Raw genomic sequence first — 19,876 nt, forward strand, 5'->3', positions numbered from 1 at the left:
TTGTAATGTATCTTTCTCTTTGAGATGTACATGCTTGTATTCAGTGTGCTGTCTATTTGCCAGATCTGCCTTGCAAAATGACTATCATTTAGTAGGACCTTCCTGATCAGATATAGGTTAAATAGATGTAATGAGAACGGTTAAATGCCTTCCTTTGGTGATTATTGTGTTGGAAAAACGGCGGCTGACTCTTGTAACAGAGGCAGTTGTAGCATTTGTAATATCAGTCAGTGTGTGCCTTCTTGCTGGAGTTGACATCAGGCCAGCAGAAGTTCTCTGCAAACACACTTCTGAAGCCTGTGTCGGAGGTTGCCTGTGAGGACCGTTCTCTCTGTCATGTTTTGCCTACCTCCACAGCAGACCACTGATGGGTGCAATTCCATCTCTCATACATGTTTTTTTCCCTTCATCCCAGTTCTTTGTGTATAATTGTATACTGCTAACACTTCATTAGCAAGTGCTTATGGAGAGCAGAGCTGGAAAATCCAGGGATCAGAAAGTAAAAGTACTCCCCGGTATTTTGTTCCAGTCACCTGGATTTGCTCATTTGATCAGCCAGGAGGTGGAGCTAATTCGTGAAAACAGCTGGCTCAGTTCACGGCTGGAAGAAATACATGGCAGGACTTTTACTTTCTGATCCCTGGACTTTACACCTCTGGTGGAGAGTAAGAGTGTGTAGCATGAAAGGGGGCGGCCTGTAGCGTAGTGGTTAAGGTAAATGACTGGCACACACAAGGTCAGTGGTTCTAATCCCGGTGTAGCCACAATAAGATCCGCACAGCCGTTGGGCCCTTGAGCAAGGCCCTTAACCCTGCATTGCTCCAGGGGAGGATTGTCTCCTGCTTAGTCTAATCAAATGTACGTCGCTCTGGATAAGTGCGTCTGCCAAATGCCAATAATGTAATGTAATGTAATGTAATGAAAGTTGTTGGGTGCATGTTGTGTTTCGCTCACCGTCCGGGGCTGTGTCTCCCAGCAACAGAAACGTGTGAAATGCCCTGCGGCCCCCAGTGAGAGCCCCCGCCCACCCAGGCGTCAGGACGCCCCCAGGAGCGTCGCCCAAACCGCAGCGAGGACGATGAAGTCGGACGGCCTGGGGCACGGTGTCCCTGGGAGAGGGGCCTGCAACGAGGCCCCCAAGGGCAAGAACGGCAAGGCTAAGGCCCAACCCGAGGACCGGGGCGTGAACGGCAAGGCCAAAATGGCGGCCGCGTCTACAACGGAGCTCAACGGCGCCACAAACGCCCAGGACAGGGCTCGGCGGGAGAACTCGGCCCCCGTCGCCAACGGGCCCCGGGGCTCCCCCACGGGGAGGGTCGGGAAAGAGCCAGAGAAGAAGGCCAATCCGGGAGCGAGGCCCAAAACCGGCCCCGCCTCCTCAGCGGCGACCGGCCAACCCAGAGGCGGAAAGCTGCAGAGGAGCGGCTCCGGGAAGGACCCGCCCCAGCGCCCGGACGGCACCAGCTCTGCCCCTACCCCAGCCTCCACCACCAGTGCCTCAGCATCCAGCAGCGTCTCCCCGGAGAACGGCTCCAACAGCCCCCGCAGCCCCGCCCTAGGTCTGCACCCCCCCTACACACACGCTTCTTAATGCATTTCTATCAGTCATTCACTGTGGCCTAAATCTAGGCAAAATACCTTACATACATATCCTGAAAAAAAAAAACAGGAATAGAACGCCAGCTGGATTAAAATATATCAATATTCCTGTGGCCTAGAAAAGGTACATTTAAAATGGTATGGTAGAATAATGCACAACCTCTGCCTCTACGGATATCGTTTTGGCAGAAAACAACCCCTTTGTTCTTCGTGTATTTTTTGTTTTCTTCCTGGGTCTGTGGCAGATTCGGAACAAAAACCGGAGCTGCGGCAGTAAATGTCAAATCCCGGTGGCCCTCGCGCGCTGAAGCGTGACCAATGGCCTCTCCCTCTGCCGGGGGGAGGGGGGTTCCCACGGCGACGGAGGAGCGTCTGCTTGGGGTTGATAGTGGCCACGGCCGCCGCCTCATTATACGCCCATTAGCCGCGGTGTGCGGAAAACCCTGCGGACGGCCGAGGGATTCATCCTCTCGCTCTCTCCTCCCCCCTCCACACCAGTCTCCCCCTGACAACGGCGTATTTATTACCGCTAATGCACAGCCATGTCAGCTCCCTGCTTCCCCATAATTGCCTACGGACATTAATTGACAGTTACTTGTCAGCCGTGGACAATATATGGATGCCCGCCTTTGCGTGGCGAACGGAGAAATAACGGGTTCGCGATTTCCAAGGAAAGGAGCATTTTCTATGTTGTTAGTTGTTAGAATGCTAGAAATGCACACCATCTAGGCACATTCTTTTTGTAAACCGACATAGACGGCGTTTACTGTCAGTAAATCGCTGAGTAATTGCTAAGTGTGGGCGGTTTCTGTTAACAGTTCCTCTAAACCACAGATTCTTCACGACTGTTCTGAGCTAGCGCCTCTGCTTTCGGCTTCAGTTTCAGTTACTGAAACTCTCGGCTTAAATGCATCCTGATTAATTTGGTAATGAGGAAGTTTTGTCTTCTGGTTTACTGCAGTTAATGGCACTGCTGTTTCTCTGTGGATCATTTCCCCTTCATTCGGAATGTAATTGTCGTATAATCTTCATTAGCGTCTGGTGCCTCCCAGCTGTCATAAATGGAGGAAAGCTGTGTAGGAAGCCTTTTTAATTAGCCATAAAAAATCTGCTGCTTGTGTTCAAATGTAGAAGTGAACAGTACCATCAGTGGGGCATGTTTTTATTGTGTGTTTGTAATTGAATAATGAGTATTATAACAGCAATGCACTTTAATTATTTACCACCTTTCACTAACACATTGGAGTTTGCAGACAAGTTTACAATAATTTTATTAAAAGATGAGAAAGATTTCATCTCTGGTCACCTAAAAGGGTCAGAAGTATCGTGTGAAGCTCCTAACCAAAATGATCTAACTGCTTTATGTGATGCAAGCAGTTCTGAAGTCAGAGCAGACAAATTCAATCTTTTGTCTTCCTTGCTTGTTTGTCTGTTGTTTGATGCAGGTCACAAGCCAAAAAGCACTGCCCAAATTACAACCAGGTCACCGCTGACCAAGACCAGTCAGAAACCAGAGCTGGGAAAAGCTAACAGGTGAGGCCCAGGTTCTCCTCTTTCTCTACACATGGAGTGAGCGAGTAAATTGTCTCTGCTGCCTCTCTGTGGTGAATATGATAAACTGCAGCATCCATTGCCTAGGCTAGGCCAGGTTTGTGTAAAACAGAAACAGTTATGCATGTGAATATTCTCTACTCACAGATAAACTTTTTTTTGTGTGTGAAAATGTTTTTTGTTGATTTGATTTGATAAGGGCAAATGCTAATGTGATCCAGACGATGTGTGCATGCATGACCCCTCCTGTTTCACACTAACTGTGGAATTTTCATTTAAGGCCATTCCTATATCGTCAAAAATGTCTACAAATTTGAAAGCCCAAAACACCAGCATTTGTTGACCCATTAAATGACTCCACCGTATGAGTATTGATCTGCTACTGGCCTGTATTGACTGATGCAGCATGGCGAGCAAGGTATCTACGAGAGAGGCAGACAGCAAGGCCAAACCACCTCCGTCAGGCAGGGCGACGGCAGTGCTACCCGGGACCAGAGCAGACCCTAAAGGGAGGAGCACTCCGTCGGGTTCTGAGAACCATGGTGCGCCCCCAACGGCACTGCACCTCCTCTGCATTCAACCTCGCTTCCATTTTATTAGGGTCTTACCTCTTCCTGCTTCTTATGTTGAACCTTTTTGTTTCTCTTTTATGCAGTAATAGAAATCTCACATATCTCAATAAATCTAAACACTGAGATATGTGTTTTTGTGCAACTGTGCATGTAAAAATTCATCTTAACAAGCATTTTAGTCTTGTATGTAGACTTATTCTTATTTCTATTACTTTTTCCCAAAATATTGACAAAAGATTAAGACAAAAACATTGAGGTGAGACAATTTGGCTCATTTCAGGATTTGTCAATGACAATTTCACTTGTCAAGCTAGGCTAATATTTTGTACTTGAGCAAAAGAAATTCAATTTTAAAACACTTTTTTACGTGAGTTTGGCGAATACAGACTTTTCCTGTCTTTGTCTAGGCTCCAGGCCTGCATCAGCCGCAACTGCACGGAAGCCTGCCTCCCCCAGGAAAGAGGAGGGCAGGGCGAGCCCCCGATTGTCCGCAGCAGGGGCGAGAGGGGCCAGCGAAGCAGCCAAGAAGAAGAGCACCAAGACCACACCCGCAACCGGGACGGAGGCCAAACCCGCGACCAAGTCCACCAAACCTGGTCCCAGCCCTTCCCGACAGAGCCCCCTCCCTCCCAGCAAAAGCGGCACCAAGCAGAAGAGCTCCGCTGAAACGCCCGCAGGCAAGCCGGCCCTCAGGCCAGGGGGGGCAGCGAAACAGGCCCCCCCCGGGCCCAAGAAGCAGGCAGCGAAGTCGAAGGAGGCTTCCCCTCGGAAAAGCCCGGAATCTAAAAGCGCAGAGCCTGTTCTTGGCGCTGAGGGGGCTGTCCCAGGAGCGGGGGTGGAGCATTCCCAGCCGAGAGCGGTCGACATGGAGGACTCATCACACAACCCTCCCAGACTGCCTGGTTCTTGCAATGGAGGAGAGAATTTGCCCTCCAATCCACCCACTACGGATCATTGCCTTCTTAGTGAAACCTCGGTTCAGGAGACGGAGCCCGAGCATCACGTAGTAGCGGACGGAGCACAGTCAGACCGGCTCTCGGCCGCAGCTCCCGCTCAAGGCTTTCCTGTGGGTGCTACACCTGTGGGCCCTGGCCCAACTGCGGAAGAACAGGAGGGTGCTGGGAAATGGGCAGCAGGCTACCCCATTCCCTCCTCTCTCTACGCCAGGCAAGGACAGACGCTCGAGTGCCTGAACCCACCCAAGCACTCCAATCCCCCCGCAGACACGCCGGGCAGCCCAGGTGGCTCGGAGATGCCCATGGAGGGTCCCTGGAGCAGCCCGCACCAGCAGGTCAGTCCCGAATCGGAGACGGGCAGCGTCACCACCTCATCGGACGACATCAAGCCCCGCTCGGAGGACTACGATGCCGGCGGCTCGCAGGACGACGACTGCTCCAACGAGCGCGGAGGCAGCGGCTTCTCCAAGTGCGGCACCATGCGCTGCCCCGACTTCCTGGGACGCAGCAGCAGCGACACCAGCACCCCCGAGGAGCTGAAGGCGTGCGACGGCGGGGCCGGGCTCCGCGTGGAGGTGCGCCTGAGGGGGCGAGATGTGGCCGACCCCTTCCACACCCACTCCACCAGCGAGGAGGAGGCAGCCCGGAGGCGACCCCGGTCCTGGCTGCGGAGGGACGACGGCCCCACGGAGGATGGACCTTCTCAGGGCGAGGTACTCGTCGACGTCAAGGGCGTCCCTGAACTCGGGCTCTATTATGACGAAGAAGACGATGGGGAAGAAGAAGAAGAGGAGGAGGTGGGGAACGAGAGGGCGGAGGCGGAGATTCCCCCGGGGAAGGTCCCGTCCCCACCCGTCGACCCCTCCCCGGCACCGTTTCGGGGTATCGTCAACCCAGCCTTCGAGGACGCGGGGGGGGCGGATAACGAGCTTCCCGATTACCAGCCGTCTTCCGGCTTCTGCCGTTCCGTGCTGCTCTCTGTGGACGAGTGCGAGGAGCTGGCCTCCGAGGAGGGCGGGACACAGTCCCCCCTGGGGGACCGCCCGGCAGCCTGCGATGTGTTCGAGAACGACCCCCGCCATCCCCATCCCAACTCTCGCTCTACCTCCAGACACCCAAAAAGCACACCCAACCATTGTGGCTCATTTCCAGACTTCAAGGAACCACCCATGGAAGAGAACGTGGTAGAGGGAGGTGCCACAACACCCCTGTTCCTCACAGAGGTACGAGACCCCCCGCAGGAGGACCGCAAGTGCCCCGGGACGGGAGGCGTCAAAGCCAGCGGCCTGCTCGTAGAACCCGACACCTTTGACCTCCGACCTCAGGAGAGGCCCTGCCGCTTGGACCTCCAAAACACTGATCACTACCCCAATGGAAACTCTCCCACCGAACCCGTGGACGCCCAGAGGGTGGACTTGCACCTAGACTTGCGTGACCCACAACTGACAATGAGCACTCCCACACACGCTGCCACTTCCCCCACAGGTAATGTATAATCTCAGGGCCTCGTAGGTCATACCCAAAACCAAGCCATTACCCAGAGGTCTGCCCACCTGTACAAAGTACCCTCAGCATGATAAAGTATTATGTGGGCCAGCTAGGCTGCTCAGACCTGCCTAGACACCTCTCTTACCCTCACTGCTTACAGTGAGGTAAGCACACTTTACCTTCTCAAGGAACAAAATGCCTGCTCCTCAAGTAATATTCTAGATTCTTCCTCTGCACATCTCATTCAAGCTCAGATCAAATGAGTACTCATAAAAGTGTGCCAATATGATCTGATGAGCCTGATAACACATTTCATCCGATTGCATTTTTAAATGTTTTGATGTAATTTTATTTATCAAAATGAATCTGTACCACTGAGGGCAGAATGGAAAGTGGCAAAACTCCAAGATGAGTCATCAAGCTATAATCATTTTTGACAACTAAACTACCTTTGTTCAAAGGCACAATGCCCTTAACCTCAGTTTACAAAATAAAAGGGTAAAATCGAGTTTTATTTTCAAATTTTTCTGCGTGCTACACAGCACGCTGGTTAAAACCTCCTGCCTTGTGACAAGGCTGTACTACAATTCCTACAATGCACTTTGATGTACATAAAAATTAAATTGTTTCTTTTACGTAGTTGTTTCTTTCAATACGTCTTTGAGACCTTTGTTAGTTTAATTTAATTTGAAATTAATCTGAATGTTTATGCAAATGACAAGCGCCCTGTGACTTTTCCATCACATGAAAAATAGTATGTGTAACAGTGGTGTGTACATGAGAAAGGTGTATATCTGTGCTAGGATCAGTGTGGTTTGTGTGTCTGATCCTAGTCTGTACTTGTCTCAGTCTGCTGAGCTAGAAACTCTTGTATGTTGGTATTACATTTCTGTTCTCTGTTCTATTACAAGTCCTGCCAATATCTGTGTTTCCCAGTGTACTGTAGTTCATTTCTGTGTGTATTTATTTTTTAGTATTATTCATTTTATTTTCTTTCATCTTTGCTAGAATGTTGTGTTTCTAGTCAGTAGGTGACCATTTATTTGATGCAACTGTAGCTTTCATTTTGTTCCTGACTGTAGTGTGTTATTCTTTGAGTGTAGTTTTGTAGTGCCACCAGTTTTATCTGTAAATGTTTTTGGTAGATGTTTTTCGCGATTCTGTTATGTCTCTCTTTCGTGCTCATGATACACCAGTTTGCCACCACATTAGAGGCTTGATAACTCTCCCTCCATCTGCTGACAGTGATATCTTCCCTTTCTCCCTGCTCAGCAACCACTGTTCAGGTTAATAAGATCTGCCTGTGTATATTGAACTGAAATAAAATGAGCAATATTGTTTTCCTATACAAGCCTTTGGGGCAGATTTTCAGGGCATGTTAGAAAAGTACCAAAAATCAAACTACATGTAATGTTAAGCACATTTCTATTCCTTACCATTTCATTGGTCATGTCTGTGTACATTATATATATCAGTTCAAAACTAAAATGAAATTATTAGTGCCTGAACAAGCAACACAACATTTTATTAAACTGTCATCACTGTATCATGGTTTGCTGTGCTTGAAAGAAAGCACTTTATAAAAGAGACACATTCAGAAAAGCGTTCCTTTGTGCATTACCTTTATGGCAGCTGGCTTCTCTCGCATCCAAAACGAGTTATGTACCTGATAAAGACCTGCTGGAGACATTGGTGTGGTGTTAACGCCAATGGCTGTTTACATTTATAATGGCGGTTCTAAAATGACTTGCCCAGGTATTTACAGAGAATATTAGGCATATTGCAGTTTTTCTGTGACAAATTAAAAATAGAGGGTGCAGTTGCTTTAAGGGTAAGACCTCATGTGGCCTGTTTTCACAAATACCCACTACATCTGCTGAATTGTCAGTGTAATGATAAAGCATACATAACAATTAAGCCATTTTGACATTGTGTAGTATTGTCAATTGTTTCTAGGGGACTTAGATGATTGTGATGACAGACTGGATCAAACCTGCACATATGACCGCCGCCCGTCCAAAACCCTCTCCCCCATTTATGAGATGGATGTGGGGGAAGCCTTCGAGCAGAGCTCAGACGCGGACAGGTGCACTGTGGGGCGGCCGGAGCAGCCAGGCGAGAAGGAGGACAACGGCGTGTTCGCCGAGCGGGACTGGACTCTGCTGCGCCAGCTGCTCTCGGACCAAGACTCCAGCCTGGGCATCATAAACTCAGTCCCAGAGGATCTCAACCTGGCCCAGTACCTGATCAAGCAGACCCTGGCACTGTCACGCGACTGCCTGGAGATGCATGCCATGCTGCCCCACGAGAAGGAGACCTTCAAGAGATGGGCCGAGCTTATTTCACCCCTCGAAGACTCCGCGACCAGCATCACCGTCACCAGCTTCTCCCCGGAGGATGCGGCTTCCCCACAGGGCGAGTGGACCATCGTAGAACTGGAAACACATCATTGACAGCAGGAAGGGGCAGGGCTTAAAAGCCACCATTTTATAAACATTTTCTAACCAGACCATTTTTTCAGCCAGACTGGCTAAACCAACCAGCCTGGAATGACATTTTGCTTTTCCTCCTCTTAGTTCGCTTTTTGATGGACCTGGAGTTTCTTGCTTCTGCCATTTTTCACTTTTCATATTATACCTTTTGAGGTACTAACAAACTATTTTACAAACCATTTGGACATAAATGAATGGTTTTGCATGTGAACTTTTTTCTATGTTTAACGGTTTACTAGATGTTGATGTGACTTTTGTTAAAAAAAAAATTGAAAACATTAAAAATAACCTTTCTCCTGGCTCTCTCATCATGATGATGGTTGGACAGTGGTGTTAACCCAAAAAAGATTTTGAACCTGTATGATGAACAGAGAACAAATATCCATGATCAGGAGGCCTTTATAGCAAACGTTTTTAAAGTAGCTTGTCATTTCATTGGTTAAAAAAAAGTTAACCAGTTGATCAACATTCATTGCTATATTTAAGATATAAAACGGCAGAAAATCTTACAAGCTACGATTGTGAAGCCAATATTGATAACACTGAATATGACTGAATACTGTATTGGGTCTCAAAGATTCACTGCAAAGCCCGTAGTAACCCTGACGTAGCCTTCATTGAACAATACATCACGTTCATTAACCCTAACGTTGGTTTGCATGAGTCCTTTTGGTCTTCATGTTTTGAGATTAGGCCTAGGCTATATACTAAAATAATCAATTATCACGATTCTGTCATTAAATTAATTTAATTACGTAAGATTAGAAATTACCTAAGAGTTGAGCCTTCAATTTGAAGTCTAAATCGAACAATTAAAAGGGTTCACTAATTGGCCCCCGCATTCCTACATTTAAAGTTGCAGTTATTCCTCCGATGGACGTGTAGTAGACCTACTCGTAGTCACGTAGTCACATAGCCAGGAAAGCCAAGCCAACGGTTTTAGAGGATGCCAAGCTTTATTCAACATTAGCCTACCCTATAATTAGACAACTCCAAAACTTTGCATCCATACATAAAATATGGACGATACAAATACTGCACATTATAATTCTTTGACAAAAACGTGACAACCAACTAGTCGCCAGCCAAATGATTCGTGACTATTTATTTAGCACAAATCAAGAACGTCGAAACGGTTTCATAAATTAAATACATACGGTCTCGAGCAAATCTTTCTAGCGCGCGGGTAAGATGCTCGTCAAGGCAAGACATCGGGAAACTTAAATACGCATAACACTTGCTTTCTTCTAGCATTTAATGAGGCAAAAACCTGAATGTGTAAACGTGTCTCACAAGTCGGCTGGTCATGGAAACTAATGGGAATGATAGGGCAGCGCCGTTTAGAGCAACAATTATCATTAGCACTTCGTTTCAGGTGATGTTGATGCCAAACGTTACAGGCTAGTACGTAGTTAGCACAAACCGCCTTTTCGTTGATGCCACAATAAAATTAAATCAATTCAATTTCAAACTAGCAATTTATCCGGTCGAACAAATAACGTTATGTAACAACGCTGGACTAAAAATCTGACGAATGTTTTTCTTCACAGGACCACGAAGTTTCACGAACATTCCAAGCACAACAACATCGGATACGATACTCAGAGTTTGTCGAAAACGGGACATTCATTTTCCCACAGTCAGGTATTGGCTCATCTCTGAAATGGTTGTACCTGCCTAAATTCGCATATACAAAATATAAAAAATACTGCTCAGGATATCCTGCCCTGGGTGCTGTTGAAACGGAAAATTAAGAGCTTGGTATTACGTTGCTCAAACCATCACACCGGGTGTTGAAAAGGGGGCTATTATTAGGGAGGACAACCGAAAAATTTATTTCCGGAAATCAGCATGAATATTATGATTATTACCTCAGTTTAACCTTAAATTAACGTGTGGTGGACAATAATTCTGCTTAGGTTGAATTTTAATGTGACAAAATGACTGTTTTTGTGGCTTTTAAGCGCTCATTTTACCAGCATTCCATCAATGTTAAATGCTGGACCCCGACGGCACCGAAAAACAGGCAGATTTCACTGCCATTCCATTCTTTACGTATATGGAGCTCGAAAATGGTGACACAACAATAGCTTTTGCTGGTTTACTTCACGCGCTCATACATGGCAGTTGGTGGCAGTTCGAACTGTCAAAAGTGTGACTGGAGCCAGGTCAATATTTTTGCTGGGTACTCGGTATGTCCAGCCTTATAAGTCCAAAGTCCCTGGTTACTTTTTCATAGTTTCAATGGATTTTGACAATAGACATGTCAGACTTCAATCATGTTAACGCTCTCGAGCGTGCGTCAAAGTTTAGGTAGCAAATAACAGTGCTGTATCCTTCTGACGTCATTTACATAGCTACAGAACTGTCCGATCACGCCGAATCACTGATAGAAACAAGATGAATTAATGACGATTCAGAAAATGTATAACTTTTAAAGATTTAAATAAATCCTATGGTGGGACTTTTGCCATTTATGGACGGTACGACAGAAAATTCCGGTGCCGTCGAACTTAATCGAATGCTTTTATTTATATCGTTCGAATGACCAAGTGCCGTTAAAAAGCAAATTGTATGGCTTTGTGCTATTCGCGTATGCTAGCTACATCATGCTAACATCGTACAGGGACCAGTAAAGGCTTAGAACACACTAGCACTTAGTTATTGTAAGTTTGATCACCTCTACTGTAAAGTAAAAAAGTGGACAAATTACGTTTTCTGTGAGAAACCTATTGGCGAGCTCACGTGCACACACAGCGGTCTACATTCTAAAGCTCCACTTTGCCCTCCCTACTATTATGTTTAATTTGCATGATATGGAATTCCATTTCCCATAGGAAGGTTCATGCTCTTGCAGGGCCTATTATTTTACAGTTGTCATGAGAACATTTAGGGCACTCTACACTGAAAGGGCATAACTTTATACATTTCTTTCCACTTGTCATCAATTCAAAATATCTGTGGCTGTATTAGGAAATAGCCTATTGGTAGGTCAAAAGTGCATAATGCTCTTGCCCTAGGATCAATTGTGTAGGTCAAGCTTTAATATAACAATTACATGGCCATTACATGTGCAGGTCCATAAGTATTTGGACAGTGGTACAACTTACATTGTGTTTTGGTATGTACTGCAGTGGATTTGATATGAAAGGAAACAATATGAGGTTAAAGTTCAGGCCCACATTTCATTTTAGGGTAATTACATCCATATTGGGTGATCCATGTCGGAATTACATCCCATTTTGCTTTATCTTCTTAATGACATAACAGTTTGTCAGCCTCACAATGGCTTCCTTGACTTTCATTAGTACAACTCTGGTGTTCATGTTGACAAACGCCAATATCAGACTCCAAAGGCAATCAAAATTCATTAGACTCTGAAAGCTTTTTTTCAGTACCTGCACTAAGGAAATATCAAATACACCTGACTAACCAAAACAGCTGAGAAGCCAACTGTGCAATTATATTTGGTCCCATTAAATAAGAGGACTATGTATAAAAAGGGATGTAATTCCTACACAGGAGACCTGATATTGATGTAAATAACCTCAACTTAACGGTAACAGTCTGTACTTTAACCTCCTACCCTTTGTTTTATTTAACATCCCAAAAGGAGTACAGACCCAAAACAACAGAAATTGTACCACTGACCAAACACTGATCGACTGAAATGTAGGTTTATCTTGGTATCCTAAAATTTCTATTTGTTGCCTGTTTTATGCAGGTATAGCATTTATGCTGGTTTCTGCACAAGAATTCCCTGAGAATCCAGAGGAAGCAGGTCTCTTTGAAAGGATTAAGAAGTTTATGCAGATTCACAGAAATGCTTTTATTCTGTTGCTAGCCTCACTTCATGGAAAGAAAGAGTGGGATATACTGTCCACAATTCAGCACAGGTACATGATAAATAGTATAATATCATATTTTGTCTGAGACTGATTTAACCCACTTTAAGCCATTCCTGTAAATGTTAGCATATCAACCTTTTATACTTGCATTAAGTAGAACATGAAAGTTCCTTTAACGGGAATGGAATAGCCTACAATGAAAATATAATTAAATAAAAAGCATTATTGCTGCTGATATCACTATATGGAGTGAGCTCCGTGAGTCTTGGGACACAGACATTGTTTCTTGATTTGGCTCTGTACTCCACAATATTAGATTTGTTCATGATGTTCGAAACAGTTTGTTTTGGTAAGCGTTTGGGCTATGTCTCTGATTGTTTGACTTTCATTTCAAGAGATGAGTGGAGCAAAGGGTCAATTGTTTGACAGTGTAGAATATTGGGATGCACCCTCTAAAGGCAATCAAAAGTCTGGAATTGAGACTACCTGCACTAAGGACTGATTGAATATACCAATCAGAAATGTCTGTGAGCCGTTTGTCCGAAATATTAAGGTGCCCTGAAATGGGGGAACTATGTATGAAAAATACTGTAATTTCTAATATGTGGTATAAAAATATAAAAATGTATAAAAATACTGTCATAAAAGAGCATCTGCACTTTAAACACATGTGCATCGTTACAAATCTAAAATTGTGCAGCACAGAGCAAAATCAAGAAAAATATATATCTTTGTCCCAAATCTTATGGAGCTTATGTATAAGACACTGTCCTAAGTCCCCATATCTACTATACAGTACATCACATTTGTTTCATATTCAATTTATTTAAGAGATAATGTCCAAATTGCAGACATTAGATGTTATTTACTATTTTGTTTCAATGTGACATTTTTGTCTCTGTATTGTAAAAATGTTACGCTATTGTGTCTGAATATTCTAAAGAATGTTTAAACTTTCAGTTTCTTTGGTAGCAATCTCCGGATTCTTCCAGTGCATAACATTGCTGAGATGGTAAAGGGCATGCTTACCATTACAAAGGTAGGTATATGACAATTAAGGTTGAAGCCTTTCATTTTTTATTGACTTTTTAGTTTTTATTTAACCTTTGTTTGTAGGGAGATTCTGCTGAGACCAAGGTCTATTGTTCAGACACATGTAGAAGACACAATGTTAAAGTGGTACAAATTAATATTAAATTACAATGCTACAGATCAACATTATGATAAGTACAGTAAGTTTCAGTTATTGAAAAATGGATAAGTAATTCAAAATAGCTGCAGACTAAAACATTTAAGTAAAAAAAACTGAAACATTGGTGATTTCTTGCAGATGGTTTCACGAGGGCAATATTACTCACAAAACAGATTATCATTCAAACAGATCCCACGGTATTTGTATGAAGGTTGAAGGGCAAGGTGCTTCCCGGTGGAGGTAGGGTGCAAGGGCTTTGCAGGGCAGTCCCTCTGTAAGGCCTACACTTCATGGCATCACTGTGGAGAGGAAGATAAGAGCCATCTGTAACAGCACAGAGGCTGCAGAGAAAGCCTTCAGATGGCTCTGGATCAAGAGGGCGGATCCGTGGGAGGTTGATGCTTGCTCAGCTGGGTCGCTTGGATGAGGGTGGCTGATGTTGAAAGGCCCCATCCTGATGACCAAGGTTACATCACTGATGATGTGCCCTAACAACTGGAGACCATTGGCGGCACGGAAAGGAAGGAGCCGAAAGTCCTGAAGAAAGGAGGCAAGTGGAAAAACAACAGGAAGACACTCCTAGTCCTGCACAGAGCCGAACGACACAGGAGGGGGCAGAGGTAAAAAGGCCAGGAAGTGAGCTGCTTTCATTGCTACCCCTTTGGGTTCACCACACACCTCGTTGGGCAGAATCACAGTCGATTCATATCCTGTATGAAGGAGGACATTGACCAGCACCTGCTTGACACTGTTAGTGACTCCACCAGAGACTAAGGGCAGTGCGGTGCTTTGATAAGACCACCACAGCCAACTTAAACATTTGACTTGGGGGAGCCATCACTGAAAGAATTCCAGGATGTTTTGAGGTGTGTAAGGACTAGTTCAGCACTAAGACCACGTGGCACCCCCAACAAGGTATATAAGCATTGCCAAAAGCTGCTGGGGACTCTGAAGAACCATTAGGCTAATTTGAAGGAGAGGCAGAGTAACTCATTGTAGCAAAGCAACATACTGATGTCTTCCTGGTCTCATGTAATTGATACATTGACATGTCAGTGCAGAATGGTGGCAATCCAGGGGTGCCTGGCTGTCTTGACCACACGGGTGTTGTCACACAACTCCTCAGAGAAGCCAAGGAGAACGGGGGTTGGTGCTGTGGTTTGACCTAGGCAATGCCTATGGCTTGATGCCCCACAAGTTGGTGCTGGAGAGGCTGGTAAGCACCAAAGTGAGAGACCTCTTCCTGAATTATTACAGAAATTTCAGAGAGAATCTCAGCTGGGTCAATTACATCGGAGTGGCACTATTCCAGTGATCCTGTTTGCTTTGGTGATGAATATGTTGGTGAAATATGCTAAACCAGAGTGCAGTGGCCCCAGATCCAAGTCAGGGAAGCCAATAACCTATTCACACCTTCATGGATGACTTGGCAGTATAAGTGCCTGGAGGCAGATGGAGCCTGCAGGTGCTTGAGAGACAGATGGGGTGGGCCAGGATGTCTTTCAAGCCAGCAAAGTCCATGGACAAGGCCAGCTATAGCATACTGGTTAAGGTACATGACTGGGACACAAGGTCATGGGTTCGATCCCTGGTGTAGCCACAATAAGATCCAAGGCCCTTAACCCTGCAATGCCAAATTCCATTAATGTAATGTCATGTTTCTCCATCTCAGGCACACTACTCCCTACCATCACTGGGAAGTCTGTAAAATGCCGGGGAAAGATCTTTGACAGTAGCCTCAGAAATGCAGCATTAATCAAGGTGGCCTGTGAAGATCTGGAGCGGTGGTTGAGCGATGTCAACAAGACAGGTCTCCCAGGAAAATTCAAAGCATGGATTTATCAGTATAGTATCCTGCCAAGGATACTGCGGCCATTGCTCCTTTATGAGTTCTCAATCTCCCTCATCACAGATCTGGAGAGGCGCTGGTCAGTCGCTAGGGGATGGCTAGGTCTATGGAAACACCTGCAAACTGAGACTCCCCTTCAAGTTCATTGAGGAGGAGTTCAAAGCCTAGCAAGTGAGGGAGGTGCTGCGATATAGGGAATCAAGTGACCATAAAGTCTCTGCTGCAGGGACTGCAGTCAAGACTGGCAGGGAGTAGAGAGCAGAGGTTGCTGTGGATCAGATGGAGTTATAGCTACGCCACAGAATCATGTTTGGGGCTGGACTGGGAACCCTCACAACCCCCTGATATGACAGGGCCTGGGGAAGGGAGTGGCGGCAGCTAGTCCAGAATTAGTTTTTCTTTTTAAAACCTTTATGCGGATCTGTCTGATTCCAATAAGCTACATCAAATTGGCAATGAGCTGCTCACTCTGACCACACCCCGAGCAGCGGCTCTACTCCCCCTTCGGTGTGCCGCATGTCCCAAAATGACCAGATGCACCTGAATTGTCCGGAATGAACAGCACAATAGCACACAATGCGGTAGGCGTCAGCCGGAAAATATGGCCTGAAATGTTAATATTTACTCTAGTGGTCCTCGTACCATTTCCATTGCAGTGTAATCCTGCATTAACCTTGCACATGCATTGTATATGTATGTGTGTATTGTTTCATGAATATATCTCCTTCTGTGTTCTTGATGTGCTGTGATATCCACAGAGTTTTTGTCTGTTATTATTTCCAGGCTACCAGCAAGCCCTATGTGGTGACCGTGCGGGATCGCATGTCTCTGGCGCAGGCCCACATCATTGAGCACAGCCTCGTGTGGGAGATGCTGCGAGATATGCAGTTTCACTGATAATTACTTCCAATGGATGGTGAGGCGCACATGAGTTTTTACAGCCTTAAAAGGAGCTTGGGAAAGTCAACCCTCAGTTTCTTCTACCAAGGGTGTATTCTTATTTTAACCGATAACTCTTTTAACCTTTTGAAGAACATATATTGGAAACCTTTAAGTCTGAATAAACTGAGCAAATCTTTGGTTGGAAAGTATGTTATTTAAAAAATGAATAAAATGTTAATGACATTATATTAGACACTGGATGACCACATTGTCTTGCTCATCACTTGTTTGACCGTAAACATTGGGGATAGCCATTAGCTGCTAGCCTTTTCTGGGATTTGAAGTGGGACATACAGCATGGGCGGCACAAATCCGAGCAGTGTTCCCGGTTTCCTCATAGTTATGGATACTGTAATGTGGATGACCTCAATTTAGCTGACACTCTGCATCAAGTGAAACACCCAGTGCAAGGAACCTCGGCGTAGTGATGGACAGCAGACTGTCCCTTTCCGAGAACATTGCGGCGGTGACCCGGTCTTGCAGGTTCTTCCTATACAACATACGGAGAATCCGCCCCTTTCTCACCCCCTACTCGACCCAGCTCCTGGTCCAAGCAATGGTTCTGTCCCGTCTGGACTACTGCAATTCCCTCTTGGCTGGCCTCCCAGCGTCCGCCATCAGACCCCTCCAACTCATCCAGAATGCAGCAGCTCGTCTGGTCTTCAACCTTCCCAAATACTCACATGTCACCCCCCTGCTTACTTCCCTCCACTGGCTGCCTGTCATGGCTCGCATCAAATTCAAAACATTGGTGCTAGCCTTCCAAGCAGTTAAAGGGTCTTCCCCAGCTTATCTGCAAAAAATCATCAGACCCTACACCCCTGCCAGACCTCTTCGTTCAGCCTCCACAGGCCGCTTGGCACCTCCCCCTCTCAGAACCTCCACCTCACGCTCACGACTACTGTCTGTTCTGGCTCCACGGTGGTGGAACGAACTCCCCGTTGAGGTCAGAACTATAGAATCTCTCCCCACCTTCAAGCGCAAGCTGAAGACACACCTCTTCAAGCAGCACCTCTCCCCATCCCTCCCTACCTCCCTGTGAACCTTAATTGTTGTCTCTGTGACTTGCTTTGTGTATCGGTATTTTTAGTTGGCTAGGTAAGCAGTGTTTGGATAGTTAACTTTGGTCACTTTTGCTCTGTTTGTTTGTTTGTTTGTTCAAAAAAAAAAAAAAAAATGGCCCTTGTCCTTATCTTTGTTGTACACGTAGCAGTTGAAATTGTACTTCCCTCTGGGGTCTTTCAGCGAACTTATCCCTGTTTATGGGTATGCACTTTGTTGTACGTCGCTCTGGATAAGAGCGTCTGCCAAATGCCAATAATGTAACATAGCATAAACGAGGGTAGTAACTGCAGTGTAGTGGAGGGTAATAGTTCCTGAGGATGATCCTCTACGATCAAGCTGTAGTACTTTAAATCCTGCAGTACTTTAAATTGTGCTCTTTTTCTGTGGTCTGGTGTAGTTATTTTTGCAGTGCATATTTTAGGGTAGGGATATTCAAATATGGTACATAATTGGTTGATTAATGTGTCTGATTAGCCAGTGATTCCACTCACCTAGTCTACCAGGTCAAAAACAGTCCCTGATAGAATAAAATGAAAACCAGCAAAACTACTGTGCTCGAGGGTCAGAGAGTATCCATGTTATTCAGAAGGTATGCTTTACCTGAGGAAAAATGGCAGATGAAATAGTTTGCCAAATTACATACATTACATTACATTATTGGCATTTGGCAGACGCTCTTATCCAGAGCGACGTACAACAAAGTGCATACCCATAACCAGGGATAAGTGCGCTGAAAGACCCTAGAGGGAAGTACAATTTCAACTGCTACCTGAACAACAAAGATAAGGACGAGGGCCAATATATATATATATATATATTTTTTGGAACAAAGAAACAAACAAACAGAGCAAAAGTGACCAAAGTTAATTATCCAAACACTGCTTACCTAGCCAACTAAAAATACCAATACACAAAGCAAGTCACAGAGACAACAATTAAGGTTCACAGGGAGGTAGGGAGGGATGGGGAGAGGTGCTGCTTCAAGAGGTGTGTCTTCAGCTTGCGCTTGAAGGTGGGGAGAGATTCTACAGTTTAGATACATACATTTTAAGACCACTGGTCAAATTGTCTGCTGTGTCTAACTATTGTGTTTGTCTCGCTGATTGAGATTTTTGGTTCTACATCAACCCAGAGCACACTTCATTTCCACAAAATTACTTCCCCGAAAGGGAGTAGGTGGAACAGTGCTTAGCATAAAATGTTAAATCCATTTGTCCTACATGGAAAGGTTAATCATATTTTGTCCCAAGGGGGGTTTTCCTCAGATTAAAATGGCATTACTTTACCTATGAGGCAGTATTTAGATGACATGCAGTCGTCTCCAGTCTCATAGAGAGTCCTGCATCTGTCTAGAAATTTGTGACAGTTACTGTACATACTTCAATGATTTAGGAATATGGTTGTAAATATATCATATTGTGGAAATGAATTAAGATAAGGCATGAACATTCTCCTCCATCACTGTCCAGCAAGTATTGTACCTCAAAGGGTTGAGAACTAATTTTAGACACAAAAACGTGTCAAAATATTTTACTAAATGATTTTATTAAATTGTCGTTGTAGGATGCACATCCCTTTCTACTTTCTATATTTGGTGGATTATTTGTTAATTATTTAGTGATAGAGATAATATTTCCTTTCATTACAGTATACAGTATTATGTTACTGGTCTACATATTTATAACCAAGCAAATATTGAAGTTTATTTGAGAATAGCCTTGAAATATTTCAGGCAGAAATTCTTTCAAAAAATAGTATACATTTTGTGGTCATAGAACAACTTTTTATCTGGAGTACAAGGGGAGAAACACTGCCCTGTGCCACTTTTTAGCACCTTGTTTCTCAATTTGTACACTACTTGACCTTTTTTTAATTCAATGACCGTTAGCAATTTGATGCGTTTTTATCCTATTTATAAATAAAACCTAGGATGTACATTTGAGTAATACTACTCAATCTCCTTTACATGACATTACCATGAAATTAAGTCCTTAGGCCAGTAATGAGAAGTACTCTGTAAATAAAACAAATAATACTGTTGCAAAGAGACATGCAACAACATTTGCAACAAAATTGGCACTGTGGTTCGATAAATGCATCACATACTGTTCATTATAGTGTAATATTTCTGCACAGAACATTAATATTTTTGCACGTTCATGCTCTACATATGTTTCTGCCAAAGCGTGCATGAACTTTGGTGAACTATGCCACTGTTACCTCTTTCAGACCAATTACGTTAATCAGCAAAACCTAGCCCAGTCAAGAAAATGTACATGTTGCTGGCAATAACACTGAAGCCCTCTGTGTCACCAGCTGAGT

At 44.8% G+C, this 19,876-nt stretch overlaps 2 protein-coding genes across 2 annotated transcripts in view; both read left to right on the forward strand.

Annotated features, from left to right (window-relative positions):
• btbd8 (BTB domain containing 8) overlaps window positions 1-8,957 on the forward strand; it is a 51,581-nt gene extending 42,624 nt beyond the window's left edge. Inside the window, exons 15-19 of the mRNA XM_061237224.1 lie at window positions 977-1,559; window positions 3,045-3,132; window positions 3,556-3,692; window positions 4,130-6,163; window positions 8,123-8,957. Of these exons, the coding sequence (XP_061093208.1) occupies window positions 977-1,559; window positions 3,045-3,132; window positions 3,556-3,692; window positions 4,130-6,163; window positions 8,123-8,619 (3,339 nt within the window). The 3' untranslated portion in view covers window positions 8,620-8,957. The remainder of the gene's footprint in view (window positions 1-976; window positions 1,560-3,044; window positions 3,133-3,555; window positions 3,693-4,129; window positions 6,164-8,122) is intronic.
• Window positions 8,958-9,850: 893 nt separating this feature from the next.
• Window positions 9,851-16,573, forward strand: LOC133127602 (protein SPO16 homolog). The gene is made up of 5 exons (XM_061240611.1): window positions 9,851-10,033; window positions 10,209-10,302; window positions 12,383-12,554; window positions 13,467-13,545; window positions 16,331-16,573. The coding sequence occupies exons 1-5, from the start codon at window positions 9,965-9,967 to the stop codon at window positions 16,442-16,444; spliced, it is 528 nt and encodes a 175-aa protein (XP_061096595.1). The 5' UTR covers window positions 9,851-9,964; the 3' UTR covers window positions 16,445-16,573.
• The last annotated feature ends 3,303 nt before the right edge of the window (window positions 16,574-19,876 follow it).

This window comes from Conger conger, chromosome 4 (genome assembly GCF_963514075.1).
Source record: "Conger conger chromosome 4, fConCon1.1, whole genome shotgun sequence".
Taxonomy (NCBI): Eukaryota; Metazoa; Chordata; class Actinopteri; order Anguilliformes; family Congridae; genus Conger; species Conger conger.

Coding starts and splice junctions, on each gene's coding strand:
- LOC133127602 (XM_061240611.1), top strand. CDS start 9,965: ATGGAAACTAATGGGAATGATAGGGCAGCGCCGTTTAGAGCAACAATT. Junction 10,034..10,208: donor TCATTAGCACTTCGTTTCAG/GTGATGTTGATG, acceptor TTTTCTTCACAG/GACCACGAAGTTTCACGAAC. Junction 12,555..13,466: donor CTGTCCACAATTCAGCACAG/GTACATGATAAA, acceptor TTAAACTTTCAG/TTTCTTTGGTAGCAATCTCC.